General features: G+C 40.8%; 1 protein-coding gene across 1 annotated transcript; it reads right to left on the reverse strand.

Moving 5' to 3' along the window:
* On the reverse strand, positions 1 to 25,463 carry LOC134206462 (basic proline-rich protein-like). Its single transcript, XM_062682183.1, has 4 exons — positions 24,831 to 25,463; positions 4,583 to 5,094; positions 3,407 to 4,467; positions 1 to 68 (listed from the first exon to the last, which is right to left on the reverse strand). Exons 1-4 carry the CDS (start codon positions 25,461 to 25,463, stop codon positions 1 to 3), a joined length of 2,274 nt encoding a protein of 757 aa, XP_062538167.1.
* Positions 25,464 to 26,140: the final 677 nt, after the last annotated feature.

The raw sequence follows: 26,140 nt of genomic DNA on the forward strand, positions 1-26,140 counted from the left end.
TTATGCTTGGTCGTAAAGTGCGTACAAAGTTGCCATATGTTCCGGTGACATCAGCAGGCTCTGAGGCACTAAGAGACAGAGACAAATTAGAGAAGGAGAAGGGAAAGGTATATTCTGATAACTGACGAAAAGCAAAGCCAAGCGCTATCAACGTTGGCGATCTTGTTTTTGCGAAAAGGACAAAGAAAGATAATAAACTACGCTCCGAGTTTGCTTCGGAAGAATTTAGTGTAGTTCAGAAAAAAGGGAATGATGTTGTTATCCGGACAACTGAATCTGGTAGAGAATATAGAAGAAGCGCAGCTCATTTGAAAGCCGTACCAGCAAAAGTACATGACAGTACAGATCAGACTTCGGAAGCATATGAACAGGAGGAAGATGTGGAAGAATCATCAATCCAACGTTCGATAGAAGGTAGTTCACCAGAAGAGGTAGCAAGGGCTTCTAAGCGGATCAGGACGGAATCTAAGTTACTTAAGGACTATGTTACATATTAATGGTAAATGATTGTTTGTAAAAATAAAGAAGAGGTAGGGTGTAGGGTCTGAACAGAAACATATAAACCTTGATTCCCACCTTTCTTATTGAACGTATGCAACTGCACGAATAACGACAACCCTACACCCACCTAACACCAGGACTTGGGCTTGTGCGCTTTGAGCGGCACACGGTCGCTTTGATGGGGCCTACTTGCGGATACATGCAGCTTTTTATAGGAATTTGACAGTGCCCACTGTCAAACCCCACCACATCCTAGGCAAGCCCCACAACTCGCGGATGGCCTGGGGAGGGATCGTCAAGCCCTTGGACATAGTCCCTGCTGCCATTTGGGAAATTGGCTTTCGGAAGAAGGGCGAATGTCGCAAGAGAAAATTTTCTTCAACTTCCCCTCTTTCGTATAAAAGTGACAAGCAGGGGATTTCTTTGCAATTTATCACCTCATAATACAAGTTTGGATTGTTTTCTATCGTTCTGAGGTGATAAACCACAAAGAAATCCGCTGCTTGTCACTTTTATTTCAAAGAGGGGAAGTCGACGAAGAGAAGTCTCTCTTGCGACATTCTCCCTTATTCCAGATAGAGCTTGAATTGTGACGGGAAATTTCAAATTGGTCATCCCTCTAGCAGCAACAAAGGCAAACGAAGCTGCAGGCCAGTTAGTTAGCAGCAGATTGCAGATTCTCCAATCTTCCGTAGGCCACCGTAATTGCACATCCTACATAATGCTGCCTTCACTATGCAGAGACATCTGTAATGTAGCATTTTCAGCAAGTCCTTTGTGTTATGGACACTGCTTCTATTTATTTAGTATCAAAATTTTTCCTAAATGTTACAAAAATCCTAAATAAAGCAAAGATAAATATGTTCACTTACGATAGACATACTAATCAAACGCAAAGTTATTAGATTCATAACTTAAACACCTGTTTAAAATCATAAAACCAACAAAAATACGCACCTACGCGTACCTAACCTTTAAACAAAATATTTCGAATGTTTCTTTTTATCTCCCAAGATTTTTATAAAGTAAACAAAAGTATGCAAGCAGCCTTCATTCAAGCGGACTTCATTCACGAAAGCACACAAAATATATGCAAATAGCATTATGTACTTAGCATCATCGTCATCCAGGCTCATCAGATGAGGAAAAAGGTCCGATGCAACTGCATGCAGTCTCTCCTCACGATAGATTCCTACTGGAAGTGAAAATCTCCAACGCACCACTTACTTGTCAGGATTCGCGCGGATGGTTCTGCTTTCGCGCCCCAGAACGAAAGCGTTAGTTTGAATGATTAGATTACCGCGTCTCACTTCATATTTGGGAGAGACGCTACAGTTGAACGAAATAGCGCGGAAATGTGCAATGAGCAACTTTTGATTTAAGGACTAAAAGCACTTCTATTAAATAGTTTCACCCATTAATTTAAACTCATTTTGTTTGGATGTTTAAAGTGTTTGCACGATTTTTCGAACAAGTGGGTTACTAATAATGACGTACTCACGCTGTCATTTGAACTTCACCAATCAGCAAAGTGGAAAACAGGATTGGTGGGACGCTCCGAAAGACTGTATATGGTGGAGCATGCCATTATAAAATCATCGACAATGTTTTACGATTCTGTCAGTGCCATCAGTGTCATATTTATATATTTTTTTTTGCTATACCGTAATTCTGGATGACAGCACACTGTTCTGTGATGGGAATATGATGTAGCATGATCGCATACATTATATTATCATGTGAGTACGAGTGCTTACATCATGATTGGAGCATGTAAGACAACTTTGTGACAGATGGTCGTTGTTGAGCGTTGGAGTAGCAACGTCGAACAATTCGTTCTCTCCGGTAGAGAAGTAAATTGAATCAAACTTATCATGTTTGGCAGCGAAGTTGTGATTGCAATTACAGTTGCACTGCTTGACTTTTCACACAGTTTTTCACTTTGTTGTATGATGCGACGGAATAAGATAACTTATGGAAGCAAACCTTGTACCTAAAAATCAGGTGAGTCGTTTGTTTAAACCGACAGAATAGAAGATGAAGAATTTCTAATGGAATCATGGGATAGACAACATGATTTCTGCATTCCCAAAAGACAATTTATTTTACAATTCGTAATCTAAATACCTGCAGCCGAATTCCGAAGGTTCAAAAGAAAATTGAAAAATTTCTTTATAAAAAGAGATTTATGAATTCCGATAGACTGAAGAGAGAGACAAAACTAAAATTTCTTGCGAAGAAAAATATTAGTTCACATATATTCCACTAGATGTCTTTTGACAACTATTAGCATACCAATTGTTCAAAACATGCTCATATATAAAATAAAACGTGTTTTCGCTTATTGTTTCCGAAATAATGATGGGATAGAAATTGATAATAGTATTCAATCTAGTGACGGAAATATACAGTAACAGCAACATTGTTGTGATGTCTAACTGTCTGAAAATAACGAATGCTCTAATTTTATTACCTCCAATATACCGATATAGCTTAGCTTTAGCTTAGCTTTAGCTTAGCTTTAGCTTAGCTTTAGCTTAGCTTTAGCTTAGCTTTAGCTTAGCTTTAGCTTAGCTTTAGCTTAGCTTTAGCTTAGCTTTAACAACTTTAAGCTTAGCTTTAAGCTTAGCAACTTTAAAGCTTAGCTTTAAACAGCTTTAGGCAGCTTTGAGCTAAGCTTTAAAGCTGAAAACACAACAGCTTTAGCTTAACTGAGCAAGCTTTAACAGGCAGCTTTAACAGCTTTAAGCAACTTAGCTTAGCTTTAACAGCTTTAAGCAACTGAGGCTTAGCTTTAAACAGGCTTTAGCAGGCTTTAAACAGCTTTAAGCTTTAACAACTGGCTGAGCTGGGCAGGCAGGCAGGCTTTGAGCAGGCTGAGCAGGCTGGGAGGCCCAGGCTGAGCCAGGCTGAGCCAGGCTGAGCGAGCTGGGCAGGCGCAGGCGGAGGCTGAGGCGGGCTGAGGCAGGCTGAGGCAGGCTGAGCGGGCTGAGCCAGGCTGAGCACGAGGCTGGGGCAGGCTGAGCTGGCTGGGCGGAGGCAGGCTGGGCCAGGCTGAGCTGGGCAGGCGGGCAGGCTGGGCTGAGCCAGGCTGGCCAGGCTGAGCCGGGCAGGCTGGGCTGGGGCTGAGGCAGGGCTGAGGCGGGCCTGGGCTGAGCCCAGGCTGGTGGCTGGGGCCAGGCTGAGCAGGCTGGGGGCTGGCTGGGGGCTGGGCCAGGCTGGGAGGCTGGGGCAGGCTGGGCAGGGCTGAGCCCAGGCTGGGCCAGGGCTGGGCAGACGGGCTGGGGGCTGGGGCCAGGAGCCGGGCTGGGGCTGAGCTGAGGCCAGGGGCTGGAGCCAGGGCTGGGAGGCTGGGAGCCGCTGGGCTGGGCTGGGGCAGCAGGCTGGGCTGAGCAGGCTGAGCCAGGCTGGGGCAGGCTGAGCAGGCAGGCTGAGCCCAGGCTGGGAGCCGGAGGCTGAGCCAGGCTGAGGCTGGGGCTGAGGCAGGCTGAGCCAGGCTGAGCGGGCAGGCTGAGGCTGGGGCCGGGCTGAGCCAGGCTGAGCCGAGGCTGGAGCCGGGCTGAGGCAGGCTGGGAGGCAGGAGGCTGGGCAGCAGGCTGGAGCCCGGGCTGAGGCCCGGAGGCTGGGAGCCAGGCTGAGGCGGGCTGAGCAGGCTGAGCGGGCTGAGCGGAGCTGAGGCAGGCTGAGCCAGGCTGGTGGGCGCGGAGGCTGAGCTGGGCAGAGGCTGAGCAGGGCAGGCTGAGCCAGGCTGAGCCGGGGCTGGGCTGGGGCAGGCTGGTGAGGCTGGGGCCAGGCTGAGACGGGCTGAGCCCAGGCTGAGGCCAGGCTGGGGCCAGGCTGGCCCAGGGGCTGGGGCGGGCTGGGCGGGCTGGGCGGGCACAGGCAGGCTGGGGCTGGGGCCCAGGCTGGGGCGGGGCTGGAGGGGCTGGGGCCAGGGCTGGGGCCAGGCTGAGCAGGCTGAGCAGGCTGGGGCCAGGCTGAGCAGGCTGAGGCAGGCTGAGGCAGGCTGAGCTGGGGGCTGAGCAGGCTGAGGCAGGCTGAGCCAGGCTGAGCAGGCTGAGGCAGGCTGAGCAGGCTGAGCCCAGGCTGCAGGCGGGCTGAGGCAGGCAGGCTGAGCGGAGGCTGAGGCAGGCTGAGCCGGGCTGAGCCCAGGCTGAGCCGGAGGCTGGCGGGCTGAGCCCAGGCTGAGGCGGGCTGAGCCAGGCTGGGCAGGCTGAGGCCAGGCTGAGCCCAGGCTGAGAGCCGGGCTGAGGCGGGCTGAGGCCGGGCTGAGCAGGCGGGCAGGCTGAGCTGGGCGGGCTGGGGCGGGCTGGAGCCCAGGCTGGGGGCGGGCTGGGCAGGCTGAGGCAGGCTGGGCGGGGCTGAGACGGGCTGAGGCTGAGCTGGGGCCGGGCTGGGCGGGCACGGGCTGGGGCTGGGCCAGGCTGGAGCCGGGCTGGGGCTGGGCTGGGAGCTGGGCTGAGACGGGGCTGGGCCAGGCTGGCGGGCTGACGGGCTGGGCAGGGCTGGGGCTGGCTGGGGCGGGGCTGGGCCGGGCTGGGGCTGAGCCCAGGCTGGGCAGGCTGAGGCTGGGGCCAGCTGGGCCAGCTGGGGCTGGGCAGCTTAAGCTTAGCTTTAGCTTAGCTTTAGCTTTAACAACAGCTTTAGCTTAGCTTTAACAACTTTAAGCTTAGCTTTAAACAGCTTTAAACAACTTTAGCTTAGCTTTAGCTTAACTTTAAACAACAACTTTAGCTTAACTTTAAGCAGCTTTAAGCTTAACTTAGCTTAGCTTACAACTTTAGCTTAGCTTTAAGCTTAGCTTTAAACAACTTTAAGCTTAGCTTTAAGCTTAGCTTTAAACAGCTTTAGCTTAGCTTTAAGCTTAGCTTAACTTTAGCTTAACAACAAGCTTTAGCTTAGCTTTAGCTTAGCTTTAGCTTAGCTTTAGCTTAGCTTTAGCTTAGCTTTAGCTTAGCTTTAGCTTAGCTTTAGCTTAGCTTTAGCTTTGATTTTGAAATCTGCGTTCTTTTTATAGTTAATTGTGCACATACCATGATACATATTTAAATAATTTGGTTGTTTTGGAATGTTTCCCTTGAAAAAATGTAATCAAATAATTAACTAAACGCGATTCTTCTTCTTTTTCAATGGCTCTACATGCCAACTGGATTTTGGTCTGTTTTCTAACGTTCTTTTTGCATTTCCATAGTTATTAATTGAAAGCTATTCTATGCTTGCCATTGCATGAGTATGTATCATGAGTGGCAATTACATTGGATGCATGCCTAGAAAAACAAGAATATTTCCCACATTATTTTACACTCATTATGGGAAGTAAAGACACAATTATACTTTCCAATTTCATCCCAGAAAAATTTCTTATAGAATTTCTCCCACAAAAATTTGGAAGAAATTTAAATTCTCGTTTTCTTTATCATCTGTCAAAATATTTCTTCCACACTTTCGTCGGAATTCCAAAATAAGAAAATTTTAAAATTCTCTTCTAGAATTTCTTTTCTTACAAGAGATTTTTTGACCGGAATTCGGCTGCTACTGATTATGAATTTTTAAATAATTTTGATAAACAGGCTGATGAGCATCATATATTATAGTGTTACTGTACTGTAGCCGAATTCCGGTGGTTGAAGAAAAAAATTAAAAAACTCTTCAAGAGAAGAAAATCCGCAAATCTCTTTCTCTTTCAACAAATCTCTTTTCTTTCTCTTTTCGAATTTTAATCAAAGAGAAAATCTAGTTCAATTTTTATACGCTAGATGTCAATGACAATCGTTTATATACTGGACAATTGAAAATATCCCAATAACGGGAAGTAATTTATTTGTCGTCGATTTTCATCTGAAGATATTCTGAAATGCTTTTAATTGGAATTTATTTTTTTCAGTATGCTTAATTAATGACATTTTACACATTTTATATTCAATCGCCTTACATGTTTACCTTGTTCGATTTTCAAAATATGACGGAAGTCATTGGGATGTTTTGAAAACTCAAGCTAGAATGGACATTATGTTGTAAACAAAAGCGTGAGTTTACTTTGAAATCGGTTCGCTTCATTAAGTTTTAAATTCATTAATAATTGAAGAATTAAATTCAATGAGATAAGATTTAAATAAAAGATCAAATTTGCGTGATGGCATCCACAACAGCGTAAGTATTTAAATAAAAGTGTATGAATATTCAAATAATTTTTTTATTGCATGTGTAAATATTATATTAAACATTATAGCCTAAAAATACATATCCGTAGAGCAGAAGAAGTATTTAGTAGACTTCATGGTCGACAATTTGGACTTCGCCAACAACAGATTTCAGTCGCTACGAGGGAAGGAGCTGCAAAAACAGAAATGGGAGAGCTTAGGCAACGCGCTGAATGCTCTTGGAGGTGCTAGAAAGACTGCCGATCAATGGGAGCTTTCGTGTCGAGACCTAAAGCAAAAAAACAAAAACCAAGTGGCTGCTAATCCAAAATCGTCAAAGCGGCGAAAACGGAATAGTTAAAAAGAAGCGCGATGTTTTAAAGGAGCTTGAAAAAACCATCTTTGCCATAATGCAGAAGGATACACTTGACGGAGATGGAAGGACACAAGAAGGTGGTTTCAATCAACAGGTAAGATACTATTAAGCATTACATACATCCTTTGAAATTGACCGTAACGCGAATCAAGTAGACCCTTGCAGTGGATTTTGACACTGACGAGGCCGTTCCGGACAAACCACACGACGCTCACGCCGAAGAAATTGAATACCTGGAGGAAGAGTATGGAAATGTGGTTGCTACCGGCAACGAAATCGATCATATGCCCAACGATGCACGCGGTGATGCTCTTGTTGCACCTGTGGAAGAGAGTGATGTCATTGAAGCAACAACTCCGCACATCATGCAAGAAGCCGACACACGTCCGACACGAACGACAACACCCGCCAGAGGTAAAACTTGGTAGAGGTCAACGATACTCAGATACTGGAGTACAAATGGAAACCAAAATTTTCAAATGTCTTGAATCCATTCAGGCTGATAAGAAAGAATACAGGAAACGTTAACTGGACCTGCACTAGAAAATGCTGCTCATTGAGGAGAAGAAGCTAGTTATTAAACATCAGAAGGTGGAGGCACGAAAACTTACAAGTGTTATTAAACCGTAATTCATAAACCTATGCATAACATGTTTTGATCTTGTTTTTGATGTCATCTTGTCATTTTATTTTAATTTTAATAAATGAATTTGTTTTTTTATATGAATAAATCAATGTTTAATAGGGCAATTATTTAGCTCTTTTTTAGTGGAATGTTTTCACTGTCATAAGACGAGTTTAGTACAATTCCATTTAATTCCACCACCTTCTTCCTTTTTCCTTCATCCATCGTCCTTTTTCCTTCTTTCTCCCTTCTTCTTTTTTCCTTCTCCCTTCTTCTTTTTTCCTTCTCCCATCTTCTTTTTTCCTTCTCTCTTCTTCCTTCTTTCTTTTTACTTATTCTTTCTTTCTTCTTGCTTCTTCTTTCTTCCTTCTTCCTTATTTATTCTTCTTTCTTCTCACTTCTTTCTTCCGTTTTTCTTCTTTATTCTTCCTTCTTTCGTCTTCCTTCTTTCGTCTTCCTTCTTTCTTCCTTCTTTCTTCTTTCTTTTTCCTTTTTACATCTTTTTTCTTCCATTTTCTTTCTACCTTTCTGCTTCTTCTTCCTTGATTCTTACTTATTCTTTTCCTCATTCTTTCTTTGTTTATTCTTCATTCAGAAATTATTTGGCTTCTTATTGCTTGCTACTCACTATCTCTCTTATCACTTCTCACCTATCACATTTCACTTCTTACCAATAGCACAGACAAACAGACATAACACTCATCAAGTTTCCATCACTGATTTACTGGTCAATTCAAAAAGTCATTAGTTGGCCAATCGATCACCCGTGGCGCGCGCATCGTTTTTGCTCGAGTTTGACGTTTGCTAACTACCGCCATCTGGTTCGAGATTTTCCCAACTAACTGAAATCAACAGATGTCGTTGGTGTTTGAACGACGATGAACTTGATGAGTAAATGTTCAATGTGTTATGTCTGTTTGTCTGTACCAATAGCTTCACACTACTCATTTCTCATTTGTCACTTCACACTTATTGCTTCCCACTATAAACCCTTGTATAAACCCTTCTTACTTCTCACTACTCACAACTCACTTCACACACTTAATATGGAAACGTATTTCAACTACTCGGCCAAACGCCATTCGGCCAAATGGCGTTCAGCCAAATGACCCATTCGGCAGAATGGCATTCGGATCTTCATATTGTTCTGGAGTATTAATCAAACCGGTGCCAGCAAAAGTGGTACATAAACCATTTTTGTCGATTTTGTGTTTTTTACACCAACGGCTTCTATTAGCAAATATCTGGTAAGGGAATGACGAAAAAGTGATTTTTGTCAACGAAATCTGGAGATATGCACTTTTTAATTTCTGGTATATACAGTGACCGGCATAATAAAAAGCCCATTAGCCGTTTTTCATACAAAATGGTCAACTTTGGAGATCTAGTTCTCGATTGCGTGTGAACCAATTTTGCTGAAAATTTGACCAGAGCTCAGATATAACTTGAATTTCACCACACCTGAGTTTCGACCATATTGATTCATAGGGTAAAAAATTATTGCGGTAATACCAAAATGAATTTTTGGCAAACATTTATTTTTTAAATATCTTGAATTCTATAGGTTGTAAACTGATGACTTATTCAACAAAAACGCGTATTTTGGCAATACAAAAAAGTTTGCGAAATATACTTATACGCTAAGAGTTGTAGTTTTCAAGATATTTTAAAATCACTTTTCTGTCAAAAAAATCGTTTTTGTATTACCGCGATAATTTTTTACCATATGAATCAATATGGTCGAAATTCAGGTATGGTAAAATTCAATTTATATCTAAGCTCTGGTCAAATTTTCAGCAAAATTGGTTCACACGCAATCGAGATCTAGATCTCCAAAGTTGACCATTTTGTATGAAAAACGGCAAGTGGGCTTTTTATTATGCAGGTCACTGTATCACAATGGCAATTTCGTTGACAGGAAAAGTGGTACATGTACAGTTCTACCCACTAAAATCAGCTTATTGAAAAGAAAATTTAACAACAAAGATGTTCCCGCAACAGATTTTAACGCTATTTTAAATTTCAAAATGGTTTACTGTCGTTTAAAATAATTTTATAAATGAACATGCACCACTTTTACTGGCAACGATTTTCGGTTTCTGTTGCATTTTGTTCCCATTAATAGTGGTACATGTGCATTTTGTTCAAATGAACTTGAAATTTGTCAAGAAACTTCGCATATTTCTCCTTACTACCTTTAGGCACACCAGTCATAACACGTTGGTACAGTTAAATTGCAGAAAATAGCTAATTCGAATTTTATTTTTGAGGTTTTTGGAAAAATGCGTCTCCTGTAAAATTTACTCAATGTAACATGTACCACTTTCGCTGGCACCGGTTCATATATCAATGCAAACAAAAAATGCGAATGCTTTATTCAGGGTCGCCTTATTCCCCACAATTATCATACATGTTTCCTATTTAATTTACATTTAATTGTACTGGTTGACAGAGGAAAAAGATTGAAAAACAACTTAGATATAGCCATTCGAAATTTTAGTTATGATTTTCTGAACGAATGAATCCTAGTGTTAATAACAATGGAAGTGATGTATCGAACACTAAGCCTTGGGGCGGCAATGTTTCTGTAAAGGACGTAACGCCAATAAGAAGAATATCTACACCTGGGGCCAGTTTGGAGTGTCGTACCCAGTAAACCACATATCGTATAACAAACAACAGATAAAGTCGCATTTGCGTCCACCAAAAATCTAAATCGCACTGCATATCAAACTTTGTTAGATTATTGTCGAAAAATGTTGTATTGAATGTATCGTATACGATATTTTGTACCGTAGTGAAAATCAATCGTAAATGTGTGTATAAAAACTCGTAATGACTTATATCAGTGCAAATGAATGTCTATGTGAATCGTGATACAATCGAAACCACTTCAGTCCAAATGACTTGTAGAAGTTTCAAGCTTGTAAAGATATAAATTATGTAGTTTATATTGGACAAAAATCCAATTCACTTCAAGATGTGCAGTATGGTGCGGTGGTAGAGTATCCGCCTGCAGATCCGAAGATCGCATGTTCGAGACTTGGTGCTGCTAAGATTTTTTTTTAATATTTCAACATTTAATCGTAATACTGTTCATATGATGTCGGGAAAAATCGTGAAATAAAACTCGTATGTACCTATATCGCCTCCACTTTGGTACGTATATAGCCAATCTGTGCATTATATACGATTAAGTTGGTTCTTATATAATAACCTATATCAAGAGTTATAGGTACCAAAATGTTGACTGGGTAGATGATCCTAGAATACTGTTAAGTGTCGATAACAGTGTATCATGTAGCCAACTCTCGATAATGATGAATAAGACATCGAAGTCTTCATGCTGTTTTAAATATTGAGTTCAGAACTAAAGAGCGGTTCGAAGATTCGTAGACGTTCAGAGAATGTGTCTACAAGTGAATGGTGTAATCATGTACCATAAACTTATTCTTATAATAATGGTGGGGGCATTGTAAATCATCTTGTGAATTGTTTTGAATATAAGGACAGTTTGATAGTAGAGATTGTAATAGATCCTGTACCATTCTGAACTTTCTCTAGAATGGTGTAGGAGTGGGTCATGATGCTTTACAGAACTAATAATTTATCCAATACATGGTAAAGCTATGATGATAGTTTGGATGGCCTAGATCATCATTATGTCCATAACCATACCTATTCAATATTCTTTCTGGATAGAACAGTCATTTATGAACATATTTGAAGAAAGTTCCCCTGTATCTCTTGAAATTGAATTCTGTCATCTGATTTTCGTCTTGGATCATATGAAATTATTAGTTTAATTGGCTGTATAGTTTGGTAGAAAAGGGATTGAAAATTGGATGTTTGCCTTTATGTATATTCAAGTGATAGCATATAAAAAAAAACAAAACAACGTGATCTGTTTAGTTTATCAATTTAGCAATCAGATTGATCGGATTCGGATCGGAGCTATCATACTAATTGAAATAATTATTAACAATGTTTTCTCTTTCTCTTCTTCCTACTTCAAGAAGTCCATCATTATCATCATCATGGCCAAAACGGTCCGCTGCGTCGAAAGGGTCATTATTTTCATTATATTCATTATATTTACAAGAAACAAGGAAATTATGGATTATCACGCAACAATGTATAATCTGACCACAGAAATCCTCCTCGTATCGCAAAAACGAATCCTTAGAAAGACATCTGAATCTGGACTTCAGGCAACCGTTGCACCGTTCGATAGGATTCCGTGCCTTACAGTGAGCTGTGTTGAAATCGATTTGTGATTGTCTCACAGTTCTTGAATATGGTACCAGTAGCCATGGTTCGGTGGGATATCCTCCGTCTCCTAACAAAAACATATTTCTGCTTCCGTTTTCCTACTTTTGCATTAAATGTTGACGAACTTGACTGCGCTTCCATATGAAAGCATCATGAGTTGAACCTCCGAATCGGGTGTTTACATTAAATATGCGAAGCTCAATATCACAAATCAGTTGAACGTTTTTCGAGTGGTAACCTTTCCTATTCAAGTAAACATGCTCCACGTCTTTTGGGGGGCTCAAAATTGCAACATGTGTGCAGTCAATGGCTCCAATGACGCCGGGAATATTGAACTGCTGGAAAAATGTTTGCTTGAGACGAGTCAACTCTGTATCATCAGTTGGAAATACAACAAACTTCCCCAAAAGATATTTGTCCATTGCAATGATCACATTTTTTAAAATACGATGACATGTTGCTTGTGAAACTGCCTGTAAGTTATCTTGCCCAACGGTCACTTAATGAGAACCTAAAATGTAATGGATTATATTAGCTGAGAGCATATTCTATGTATACTTATAAACCAATCTTATTAGTTTCTTAAGTCTGTAAAAATAAATTTCAAATCACAATATTGCAATATATTTACCTGAACCAAGATATCTCAACGTTGTCAGAACCTGTAGATGAACCGGAATTGTTCGTTCATCTTTCAACGGAATTGCATTCAACGGCTGATCCATCAAGTCAATTATTTTTTCAGCTTGATATTTTGGCATTCTGAACAGTTTCACGAAATTACCGTCCGATATTTCGAACGGATTACTAATATCTCTCAAAAATCGACGGTGATGAAGTAGTTTTATTCTCTCTTGTCGTTTGTACCATTTTTTCTTGCAAAATATGTTACAATTAATGTTTCCATTTTTTCAGAAATAATTTCACATAAATAGTTATTCCGTAATATGTTTATCACTTGTCACAAAAAGAATAAATAAAAACGATTGATTTCTGCTGCAAAAATCTCGAAGAAAATTTAATGTCGAATTCGTTTTTAAAAAGTTCCAACCTAGGTTGGAACCAGTTCCAACCTAAGTGCTGTCAAAGTGTTTTTTTATTCGCTCAGGTTGGAACTAGGTTCGCACTAGTTCCAACCCCAAAGCTGTCGGGTTCGCACTGTGTTGTTTCACGGTTTCGCACCGGGTTCACCAATACAAATGTACTTCAACTGTCAAATGCACGTGGGTGGGTGGGACTGGGCGGAATAAACAAGCAGAAGGGAGAAACGAAACTGTCTGTTTATTAAAATAAAATGCGCATTGAATTTTTTTTTGGGAATTTTGTGATATTTGTAATTGTAGTTTTAAATTAAATTAATCCAGTACTGTCTAGATTCAGTTTTAAAAATATTTGTTAGGGAAGTTATGTATTCATAAGTTCATTCAGGTTTTCCTCACATTTTGTGTCCTAAATTAGGTCGGTGGATGGAATTATGTAGTTTGGGAATTCCCCTTGAAACCCGTTCACAAAATCCGCTAGGAATTGTCAGAAAAATATAATTGAGGAATACCGAATAGAATTATTTCTTATGCAGAATTTCTTTTGAAATTCTTCCAAAAACTCTTTCGTGCGTTTCAGAATTTACTTCAGGAATTCTGCTAGAAACTACTTCAGACATTCTTTCTGTAATTTTTTCTTGAATTTTCGGGCATTCCTCCATATGTTTTCCGAGGCTTCCTTTCGAGATGAATATCTTTGGAAATTCTTCTAGGAATATCTTTGAATATTGTTCCAGGATTTTCTCTGGAAGTTGCTTCAGGAATTAATTTGGAAATTCCTACAATAATTCCTTCAGAAAATCCTTCTGGAATATAGAAACTTGCTCGAAGTTTTTTTCAGGAATTGCTCCGCAAGTTTCGTACATAAATTCCCCGGAAGTACCTTGAGCAATTCCTCCGGGAGATTCTTGACAATTGAAAATGCACGGGGCCCGAAATTCGGCGGAAAATTTTCCCGAGGTGTGAGGCTACCTTTATCAGGAGAGGTACCGAGGAAAAAAAATAGCGAATCGTGGAGAATTTTTATTTCATGCTTCTGAGTGTTCTCAAAAAAAAAAAAAAAATCTAATAGGGGAACTTTTCCGATCTCCATCTCACTGAACATAAATATATTCATCTTATCGGGAAACAAAGAAATACAGTACCAATTTCGTCGCCTCTTTTTGTCAACATGCGTGCTCACTGCTGAAAACAATCACAAAAATAATAAACAATCCAAATTCCTTTCCATTGCTTTGCTTTTGATGGGATGAATATCGGAGCCATGAGATGAATTCCAGGAGCAGTTCCCCTAATTATATCCGCAAACATCAGTTCACGCACTTGAACATATTTATTTATTTATCATGATCTGATTAGTCAAGGCCAACGCACTGCTAGCGCACTGGATGTCCGCGATCATCTGGACCATATGTTTCGAATCAAAACAAACACGATGCTACACACACCAACATATCCAATGACAGATGGAACTGAAAATGTTTTTTTATTCAGGGTTCGGGTTGGCACTGACCCAGGTTTAAAAACGAATTCGACATAATTTTCTTTTTCTTTTTTAAACGTCAAATATTTTCTTACAAGAAATCACCGGAATTCCAAAATAAGAAAAAAAAACAAAATCTCTTAAAAATTGTCTTCTCTTTCAAGACATTTTTCCACCGGAATTCGGCTGCTGATCCGATTTTTAATTTTTCGTTATTGATTATATCAAAAATCAAGCAATGAAACGCAGATGGGCTGATTCGTGGGTATGACGTTTTTCATCTGTACATAGAAAGATAATGCCACCAAAGGTTACATATTACAATGAACTACTATTTACTGGACAAAAAGGATAAACGCAATCAAATTAGGATCAACGAACACCTACATCTTTTCTTTCGCTAGGACAAACTTTTCATGATAAAGAACTTTTCGTAAATCAACTAGGCCTACGTTTCATTTCGTCTTTCGATAACTTTTGACCAGCATCATTTCGTTCCAGTCGTTTACACTCCGGTTCGACCCTCCGGTTCGACCCTACACAACATTGCGAACGGGGTACGTTCAGCGATACTTTCTAAATTCAGTTTTTGGCACCTTCTCGTCACGTAGATCGTTTTGAATGCAAATGAACTCCGAAGGATCCGGTGAAACCCAGCCAGTGCGTTTCGCGCGGCCGATGAGTGCTACTAAATAAATATTTATTTTAATTTGTACACTTCATCCCGACGGCGCGGCGGTGGCTCGAAACTCGGAACCGGAATGGAGCCCGAAAATGAAAAAGTCAGGTCTCGAATGGCGTACGTGTAAGGTGCGGTCGTTGGGTTTTATAACAAATTTGTGCAAAGGATCGAAATGAAACAGCCTCAACAACACGCCGCGGCAGGATGAAGTTGCCTTACGGTACACTTTCGGAAGCAATTTCCGACGGAATCGTTTCCATTTCATTCCACTGTAAATACCCCAGCAGCACAGCGTTTCGTGGAAATGCGCAAATTTATCGACGCTTCTTGCAATTTTTCCACGATGCAATTCAATCCACCCCATTGAACGAGTTGGCGATTTTCAACCCACATCAACACGCTGGCGTAGCAATACTGGCCACTAATAAATAGATAAATATTTTAAAGTGAGATTCATTGATACATCTTTCAATTTCGTTGTGAGTCTCTCTCAATTCCCTAGATTTTAGATGCAAAAACAAATATTATTCCAGTAAGTAGTGCGGCACCAAGAGGTATGCAAATTTTCATCAGACACAAAAAATCAAGAGAATGAATTAAAAAAATGCTATTTGTATCAGTACCTCGATAGCTTCTTCAACAGTTTGCAGCTGTTCGTTATCCACGTACTGGTACTTGAAGAAGAAGATGAAGAAAGAGCAGAAAAAGAATGTACCGAGCCTTCTGGAGAAGAAAACGAATGTGAGAAGCCTTCTGAGCACATGAACGTTTAACCGCTAGGTAGTCTATAGAGTACAGCACGGAAGATTCTGAAGATAAGTGGAGACATGGTACTGCGTAAAAGTGTTAACATGTCAACATGGGCCTACCACAGTGCCGGTATTTAGTTAAAGGCTGAGACGAGTCCTGCAAAGACGCTGCTTCTTCTCTCTTGCTTTGACACTTGTTCTTATTTTCATCACAGTTGACCATCGAGTTTCAACTGCATCTGACAGTTCGTGACACAACTCCTACAGGTGTTGCTTCGAACGTTCCTCCAGGAGTTTCTCTATAAGTTTCATCACGAGTTCCTCCGGAAGTACTTCCAGGATCTCCTGCAGGAAGTTTTCTTCAGGAGTTCTTCCGGAAGTTCCTGCGGTAAGTGCGTACGTTCGTGATGTTGGAGAAGAATTTGCCGTCGATTAGAACGTGGTCGATTTGGTTTTCCGTTACTTGATTAGGTGCTTTACATGAGGCCTTGTAGATATTCTTGCAGGGGAAGAAAGTGCTTCGGACTACCATTCCGCGGGAGGCTGCAAAGTTTATGCATCGTTGGCCGTTGTCGTTCGATACGGTATGCAGACTATCGGTCCGATGACCGGTCTATACATTTCCTCCCTTCCTACCTGAGCGTTCATGTCACCGATGACGTATTTGACGTCCCGCAGTGGGCGTCCATCGTATGTCTGCTCCAGCTGTGCATAGAACGCTACTTTATCGTCGTCGAGTCGCCTTCGTATGGACTGTGCACGTTGATGGTGCTATATTTGAAGAATCGGCCTTTTATCCTCAGCTTGCACATCCTTGCGTTGATTGGCTGACACCAAATCATGTGTTGGCGCATCTTTCCCAGCACTATGAAGCCGGTTCCCAGCTCGTTGGTGGTGAAGGTAGCCGCTCGATGCTCACTTTTCCACACTTTCTGTCCTGTCCAGCAGATTTCCTGCAGCGCTACGACGTCGATATTGCGGGGATGTAACTCATCGTAGATTATCCTGCCGTATCTAGCGACTTGCAGTTCCATGTTCCAAGCTTCCAATCGTGATCTTTTATTCGTCGCCTAGGTCGTTGCCGATTGTATCGAGTCGTATTATCTTCTATGTCGTTCGTAATTAGGCCTGCGCAAACCTCCTGTCTCGTCGGAAGGCCGTCGTGTCAGGGCTGTTTAGCGTCCTACCAAGCACCAGGACTTGGGTTGTGCGCTTCGAGCGGCTACCTTCTACCAAAGCTGTGGCACCACCAACGAGCTGGGAACCGGCTTCATATAGTGCTAAGAAAGATGCCCCAACGCGTGATTTTGTGTCAGCCAATCAACGCAAGGATGTGCAAGCTGAGGATAAAAGGCCGATTCTTCAACTATAGCACAGCTGGAGCAGACATACGATGGATGCCCAATGCGGGACGTCAAAATCGTCATCGGTGACATGAATGCTCAGGTAGGAAGGGAGGAAATGTATAGACCGGTCATCGGACCGGATAGTCTGCATACCGTATCGAACGACAACGGCCAACGATGCATAAACTTTGCAGCCTCCCGCGGAATGGTAGTCCGAAGCACTTTCTTCCCCCGCAAAAATATCCACAAGGCCACACGGAAATCACCTAATCAAGTAACGGAAAACCAAATCGACCACGTTCTAATCGACGGTAAATTCTTCTCCAACATCACGAAGGTACGCACTTACCGCAGTGCGAATATTGAGTCCGACCATACCTGCAGTATGTCTGCGTTCAAAACTCTCGACGGTATACAACACGCGTCGGAGTCGTCCACGGCTGAACATTGGGCGGCTACAAGGCGATAAGCTAGCCCAAGACTACGCGCAGCAGGTGGAAGTGGCACACCCAACGGAAGAGCAGCTGCCCCCGACGGCCCCCTTGGGGCAGTACCAGGCTTGATTTATGGGTGAACGCTCTACCACAAACCAGGTGTTCGCCGTACGTCAGGTATTGCATAAATGCCGCGAATACAACGTGCCCCCACATCATCTATTCATCGACTTCAAAGCCGCATATGATACAATCGATCGGGACCAGCTATGGCAGCTAATGCACGAAAACGGATTTCCGGATAAACTGATACGGATGATCAAGGCGACGATGAATCGGCTGATGTGCGTAGTTCGAGTTTCAGGGGCATTCTCGTGTCCTTTCGAAACGCGCAGAGGGCTACGGCAAGGTGATGGTCTTTACGGCAAGGTGATGGACATGGATTGACACGAGTGGTACGATTTTCACGAAGACCGTCCAGTTATTTGGTTTCGTCGACGACATTGATATCATGGCACGTAACTTTGAGAGGATGGAGGAAGCCTACATCAGACTGAAAAGCGAAGCTAAACGGATTGGACTAGTCATCAACACGTCGAAGACGAAGTACATGATAGGAAGAGGCTCAAGAGAGGTCAATGTAAGCCACCCACCACGAGTTTCTATCGGTGGTGTCGAAATCGAGGTGGTTGAAGAATTCGTGTACTTGGGCTCACTGGTGACCGCCGATAACGATACCAGCAGAGAAATTCGGAGATGCATCATGGCATGAAATCGTACGCACTTTGGACTCCGCAATACGCTTCGGTTGAATAGAGTTCGCCGCCGTTCTAAACTGACTATCTACAAAACGCTTATTATACCGGTGGTTCTCTACGGACACGAGACCTGGACGATGCTCGTGGAGGACCAACGTGCACTGGGAGTTTTCGAAAGGAAAGTGCTGCGTACCTTCTATGGTGGCGTGCAGATGGCGGACGGTACGTGGAGGAGGCAAATGAACCACGAGTTGCATCAGCTGTTGGGAGAACCATCCATCGTTCACACCGCGAAAATCGGAATACTGCGGTGGGCTGGAATGTCGGATAGTAATCCGGTGAAAATGGTTCTCGACAACGATCCGTCGGGAACAAGGAGGTGAGGTGCACAGCGAGCAAGGTGGATCGAACAGGTGGAGGACGATTTGCGAGCGACGACGACCGAGCTGAATAGAGATGACCTTTAATGTATTGCACAGGCCTTAGTCTAGTTATAAATGAAAAAAAATGTTGTTCAGAAAAACATCAATCTTTACTTTAGTTTTTAGATTTTTCAGCTATGCAGTCTGGTTTATTAGAACAATTTTTTAAATTTTGTCCATCGTTTCGACATCGAGTTCGATGTTCGAACGTTGGACAAAATTTAAAAAAAAGTTCTAATAAACCAGACTGCATCTCACAAATTAACGCTACAGTCGAAGTCAACAACTATCAATCTTTACTTTTCTAAAAAGTGAGCCAAATATATTTTCTCAGGCTATTAAGGATCTATTCCAGAGTAACAAGATATTTTCATAATTTGAAAAATCGTTCCTTTCCAAGAATAATCGTATCATGAAATTATCCAGAACTGCTTCTGAAATTCGTTTCATCTATATTTCTCCTGGTACTACAAATGTACTAGAAATGAAGATTCGACTAGATACTTTTTCGAAATTTATTAGAATACTAGCAGACCCGACGAACTTCGTTTCGCCTAAAATTGATTTCTTCTCTGATTAGTTCTCGAATTATGCTGAAATTTCTGTTTCTATTTGTATGGGAGACAGAAATTCATTTTTATGTATTTTATATGTATATTGTCGTCGCGAAAATGATCAATTATATATATGGTGTTCGCTGGCTCATGCGCAAGTATTGCGTTTTGCTCCGGTCGAAGCAAGAGCGATCTTGAATAGTTTGCAGCTGAGACGGGACTTGCAAAGAGGAAAAAATGTAACTTCATCTGCAACCAGCACCTTTTTGTGTGAAAGTATTTTTTTTCCTTTTATTTCAAACAAACATTTACAAACTTAACCTAGAGTTGCATACAAAACATTGTATTTTACATACAATCATGATGTCAGGTTAATTAAAAAATCTCAGGGTTCATTTAACAAATGTAGAGAAAGTTTCCAAATTGTATCTCGAATACTTTTTTGTTATTCCATCGAAAATCTCTCACGTGTTTTTAAAACTAAATAGGTTACTATTCTTATAGTTTTTCATATTATACATTATTGCTTCTGAAACTAACCACAATGCACTTTGCCTCCTCCGATCTTTATCTCTAACATTTTGGTATAAAATTTCTTCTGCTGATTTCAAATTTACTTTTATCGTGTTTTTGATTACCGGCAACCGAGTCCCATATCGGTATATCGGCAACCGAGTCCCATACTATCTTAGATTTTACGCATTTTTTAATCCTATGAATATTTGTATCTGGTTGATCACAAACATCGCATAGATAGTTTTCAACATTTGCAAAATTATGATTGAACATTTTGACCTTATTCGGGTAGACATCATTGATTACTTCAAACAATATTGATCTGGCCTGCGATGAGATGCAGTTTTTGGAAATATTTTCCCAAATTGTTTCCCACGGGAGAGTTGGGTTTATTTCAATTATCTTCACTAGGATTGTTTTATTTGCTAATAGGTAATTATAAATCTGCTTATTGTTCCCTATGTGGTCCATCGGAGTTATTACTTTGGCCAAATTCAATAATTTATTGCTATTTATCGTCATTTTTTGCAATTTATCTTTTTTTAACAAAGGGTTTTTGAAAAGCAAATTCCTTATAAAAAAAGAGTTACACTGCACTTCAGGATCTATTAAAGCCAATCCACCTTGAATGTTTTCTAGATATAATTGATTTCTTTGAACTCTGAACATTTTATGATGATTCCATAGTAATTGACCTGTAATCATTTTAATCTCAGCCATATGCTTATTATTTGGCGGAATAATTTGAGCACAATACCATAATTTCGCTGATATGAAGCTATTTAAAATTGTGACTTTTTCAATTAGATTGATTCTTCGTGATGAGAACGTGTGTACAATAGAGTGATTCAAATTTTGACTTTTTTGCTCCCCGATGCTTAAACGATTGCATTTGCCATTTTAATGAACCTCCCAAATTTTTAGCTAATTTGGATGTAATTTGAGTGAGCACGAACAGTTTGAAGTTTGTACGAAAATCACTATGAAAACAGTAACTTTTGTGGAAAACCGATCCCAACGCTTCCCATTAAGCTCTAAAAATATATGATTACATTGACAACATTAAAAATTTAACAAGGTAGCAGATCGTCTTTGTTGCGAAACGTTTTGACGCTTGCAAGAAAAGTTATTAAGAAAATACTGAATCGTGAGAAATTCAATTTAACACGTAAAAGAATAACATCAATATCAATAATGAGCATTTTTGTTTTCTTCGTAACTTGACTTCCAAACGACAAATCGCTTCGCAACAACAACTGCCTTTCAGCTTAGGAAGTATTCTATGTAGTCAACGTGTTGATTGCCATTAAATAGCTCATGGACAACCTCACTAAACGATTTTTCACATAAGGGTCGATTTTCACAGTAATTTCCATGCAAACTTCAAATGACGTGTGCACAATCAAATTACATCCAAATTTGCTAAAAATTTAGGAGGATTATCAAAATGGCAAATGCAATCCTTTAAGCATCGGGAAGCAAAAAAATTCAAAATTTGAATCACTCTAGTGTACAGCCTGTTTAAAATTACATATAATTTTACTATAATTCATATCCACCATTTCTTTCCATCTAGCAGCAAAGAGTACTCCTAAAACATTTAATTCGCTTTTCTCGGTAATTTTTTGTGGACCAATTTTACAGTTATTGAACCTGATGTAACCTGATTTTCTGAAATTCAAAATTATTCCTGCTGCAAGGGAATAGTTTTCAATTATCTTCAGCACCAGATCGAATTCCTCATCATTTCTTATAATAATACTGATGTCATCCGCAAATGCTTTAACTCTGAAAAACTTATTTTCTATCAAAATGCCTCTGAGTTTGGCATAAATTTGCCTTAACAATGGTTCAATGTACATAGCAAACAGCGTCATGGATAATGGACACCCTTGTCTAACCGATCTCCCAATTCTTATGCTATTTGTGAGACTATATTTTACTAACACCTTTGAAGTTGCATTTTCATATAATTTTTTAATTATTGCTATAATTGGTCTTGGTAATTCAAACTTCTCAATAATCTCCCACAAACGATTGTGATTAACAGTATCGAAAGCTTTTTCAAGATCTACACTTAGTAATGCAAATTTCATTGCCTTGGACTGCTAACTTTTAATGACCAGTGTACGAATTTAGTCTAAATTATCTACGCATGATTTCCCTGGAACTGCTGCTGACTGCCCTTCGTCTATGACTTCGCCCATCCTCTCCGAAATTCGGTTAGCCAGCATCTTAGCAAACAATTTATAATCAGTATTAAGCAAGCTGATAGACCTAAAATTTGCTAATTCCTTCGATTTCCCATTCTTAGGTATTAATGTGATCACACCTTCCGAAAAAATCTCCAAGGGGATAATTGGGGTTCGTTTAATGTAGTTTCCTCAAATACCTTACGGTAGTGCTTACCTACTATGCTTTTCAAATCCCTTACATCTGATACCAAACCATCTTTTCCTTTAAGAGACCATGTAGCCGGATATGCTTTCCTTTTGATCATTTTTGCAACATGAAAAAGACCTACCTTTTCACTTTCGAGCAAGGATACCGGCTGTAGCCGATTTGCATAACTTTTCATTCTATCTACCTCTAGCTCAACAATTTTCGATTTCGCTACACTGATATCAATTTCCACGTTTTCTCCATTCTTCTGCTTTTCACACAAATCACTGAGCTTCTTAAACCATACTGCTTTCTTCTTCCTATTCGTTAAATTGAAGTCTACAGCTTTCTTTTTATAATTGTACATCTTTCCTTTACTGTCTTTAGTGTCCAACACACACTTGAAGTCTCCCGCCAATATATTACTTGTTGTGCCATGCTTATTGAAATGCACTGCTATCGTGTCAGTAAACAGTTCTTCTCGATCCACTCTATATTGTGATCCCGAGTGCCCATACACATTGATGAAATTCAAACCATCAACCATGAGTGACATCACCCTTCCTCCGGGATCCATCAATACATCACAATGTCGAATTCGTTTTTAAAAAGTTCCAACCTAGGTTGAAACCTGTTCCAACCTAAGTGCTGTCAAAGTATTTTTTTATTCGCTCAGGTTGGAACTAGGTTCGCACTAGTTCCAACCCCAAAGCTGTCGGGTTCGCACTGTGTTGTTTCACGGTTTCGCACCGGGTTCACCAATACAACTGTACTACAACTGTCAAAACCACGTGAGTGGGTGGGACCGGGCGGAATAAACAAGCAGAAGGGAGAAACGAAACTGTCTGTTTATTAAAATAAAATGCGCGTTGAAAATCTTTTTTTTTCGGGAATTTTGTGATATTTGTTATATTTAAAATGAAATTAATCCGGTACTGTTGTCTAGATTCAGTTTTAAAAATAATTGTTAGGGAAGTTATGTATTCATTAGTTCATTCAGGTTTTCCTTACAGATGGTATCCTAAATTAGGTCGGTGGATGGAATTGTGTAGTTTGGGAATTCCCCTTGAAATTCGTTCACAAAATCCGCTAAGAATTGTCAGAAAAATATATTTGTGGAATACCGAATAGAATTATTTCTTATGCAGAATTTCTTTAGAAATTCTTCCAAAAACTCTTTCGTGCGTTTCAGAATTTTCTTCGGGAATTCTGCCAGAAATTACTTCATAAATTCTTTCAGTAATTCTTTCTTGAATTTTTGGCGATATCTTTCAGGCATTCCTCCATATTTTTTCCAAGGGATCCTTTCGAGATGAATTCCTTTGAATACTATTCCAGGATTTTCTCTGGAAGTTGCTCCAGGAATTAATTTGGAAATTCCTACAATATAATTACTTCAGGAAATCCTCCTAATACAGGAAACAAGTTTCGTACATAAATTCCCCCGGAAGTACCTTGAGCAATTCCTCCGGAAGATTCTTGAAAATTGAAAATGCACGGGGCCCAAAATCCGGCGGAAAATTTTCCCGATGTGTGAGGCTACCTTTATCAGGAGAGGTAGCGAGGAAAAAAATAGCGAATCCTGGAGAATTTTTATTACATGCTTCTGAGTGTTCTCCGATAACAAACTTTTGCAGCAATAGATGATTTTTTTGTAGAATAGGAAATCTCTTTTACATGAATTCTATACCGAATTCTTGGTATAAAAATGTGCACGGGATTATTGAATATAATTAAATAGGGGAACTGTTCCGATCTCCATCTCACTGAACGTATATTCATCTCATCGGGAAACAAAGAAATGCAGGACCAATTTCGTCGCCTCTTTTTGTCAACATGCGTGCTCACTGCTGAGAAAAATCACAAAAATAATAAACAATCCAAATTCCTTTCCATTGCTTTGTTTTTGATGGGATGAATATCGGAGCCATGAAATGAATTCCAGGAGCAGTTTCCCTATTTATATCCACCCAAAAGTAAATTCCACTATTCGCAAAAATCAGTTCACGCACTTAAACATATTTATTTATCATGATCTGATTAGTCAACGCCAACGCACTGCCAGTGCCAGTGCACTGGATGTCCTGGATCATATGTTTCGAATCAAAACAAACACGATGCTACGCACACCAACATATCCAATGACAGATGGAACTGAAAATGTTTTTTTATTCAGGGTTCGGGTTGGCACTGACCCAGGTTTAAAAACGAATTCGACATAACTTCCAACGTTCTACGTACTAATATAGCTGTTCCTTTGTTTGTCACACTGATGTTAACGAATGCTTGATGACTTCGAATAAATGAAAAATCTTCGAATTGCACCTCCTGCAGAAAAGCTATATCAACGTCATTCTGCACTAGAAAGTCTTTCAGCATCATTTTCTTCACTTCTACCGCAATTGCGTTGATGTTCACAGTCGCTATTTTCCGAACATAGTTCATCTCGCTCACTGCACTACAACCACTACGATACAATCACGTGTTGGGACTCAAACCTCAAACAGCAGGCGTCATTTACTTACTAGAACTGCGCTTGCCTTTTGTTACCTGTGACGATACACTCGCAATCGTTTCGAGCGGCGTCATTACTTTCTTAGCCGTTCGTGTGGATTTCCGATTTCCTACCACCTTGGTGAATTCCGAAAACGGTTCTTCGTCAGTGTCGCCATTTGATCCTCCAGATGAATGCAATCGTTTAACGCCAGATTTGACCCCACCACCCGGCATTGACCCCGATTCTGTTTCCATAACCTCTGCATCAACCGGCGTTGTTTCCAGTGGCGGAATTCTGATACGCTCCGAAACTAACGTAACCATGTTTGCAATCACGTTTTCGGTGACGGGTTTGGGCTTGACGCCTATCAATATTCCTGAATAGGTTGGTGCGGCATTATCCTGTTTTTCGCTATTTATTTCATTATCCTCAGGTTTCTTGTCATCATTCATTTTGTGCCTTTCTGATTTATTCCTACTTTCTACCTTTTGTGGGCACTCAGCCTTTAAATGGCCTTCTTCCTTACAAAGGATGCACTTCTGCTTCAAGCAAGCATAGAATATGCGACCTTTCCGGTTGAGAAAGTGCAACGATGGTGGAACAACTTTCTTAACATCTAGATACACGCCACGCACTCCTGTTAACAGGTTCAGTCCGAGTTCCGCAGGGAATCTTTCTCTAACCATTCTCTTCACCATTCCGTAACGTCCTAATACTGCCGAGGTTTCCGAGTCCGGCACTTCCGGAGGTAAATCAAAAATACGCACGTACTTTGTACAGCATCCCGCCACATTTTAACATTTTAACCTCGACTTTTTCACCATTAGAGTAACGAAAGAAAACTATTTCTGGAATCTGAGCCTGTGCTTCTTTCATGGTGTCAAGTGATTTGAACTTCACACATACACACCGTTCTTCTGCCAATTTGTAACTAGTTTCCATGGAATCCAGGTCTGCATCAAGATTCTTAACTAACCGCGCAATGTCCACCAGCGACGGTGCTGCTGCACCCGGGGAAAAACGGAACGCTAAAGTATTCTTCACAAGTCCGTCTTCCATTGTCCAACTTTCGACTGATACAATGCACAAACCGGCAGCCACGTGGCTGAGGAACCATTGAAATTTTTAGGTTAAATTCGATGCGTTCGCGAGAGAGAGTATTTGCACATCTGCGCACCACGAAGTCTGATAGTCAACTGTATTGGTATCCCTCAAAGAGTATTCCGAATGGTTTTGTTTTACGAGTACTTTTTTACTTTGAAAAGTATTCTAGAATAGCCGGACAGCTTGATATTGAACAGTTATAAATACGTATTTTATTCCCGATAGGAAAATCTTCAGCGACTGTCCATAGACCACGTAA

The sequence above is a fragment of the Armigeres subalbatus genome, chromosome 1 (assembly GCF_024139115.2).
Source record: "Armigeres subalbatus isolate Guangzhou_Male chromosome 1, GZ_Asu_2, whole genome shotgun sequence".
NCBI classification, from domain to species: domain Eukaryota; kingdom Metazoa; phylum Arthropoda; class Insecta; order Diptera; family Culicidae; genus Armigeres; species Armigeres subalbatus.

What these genes read in the sequence shown, in the direction of transcription:
- LOC134206462 (XM_062682183.1), bottom strand. Translation starts at nt 25,463, where the DNA reads ATGGTTAGAGAAAGATTCCCTGCGGAACTCGGACTGAACCTGTTAACA. An exon ending in TCAGCCCGCCTGCAGCCTGG is followed by an intron (nt 4,468 to 4,582) that starts GCTCAGCCTGCT and finishes GCCTGGCCCCAG; the next exon opens with CCTGCTCAGCCTGCTCAGCC. An exon ending in GCTCAGCCTGGCTCAGCCTG is followed by an intron (nt 69 to 3,406) that starts GCTCAGCCTGGG and finishes TCTGTCTCTTAG; the next exon opens with TGCCTCAGAGCCTGCTGATG.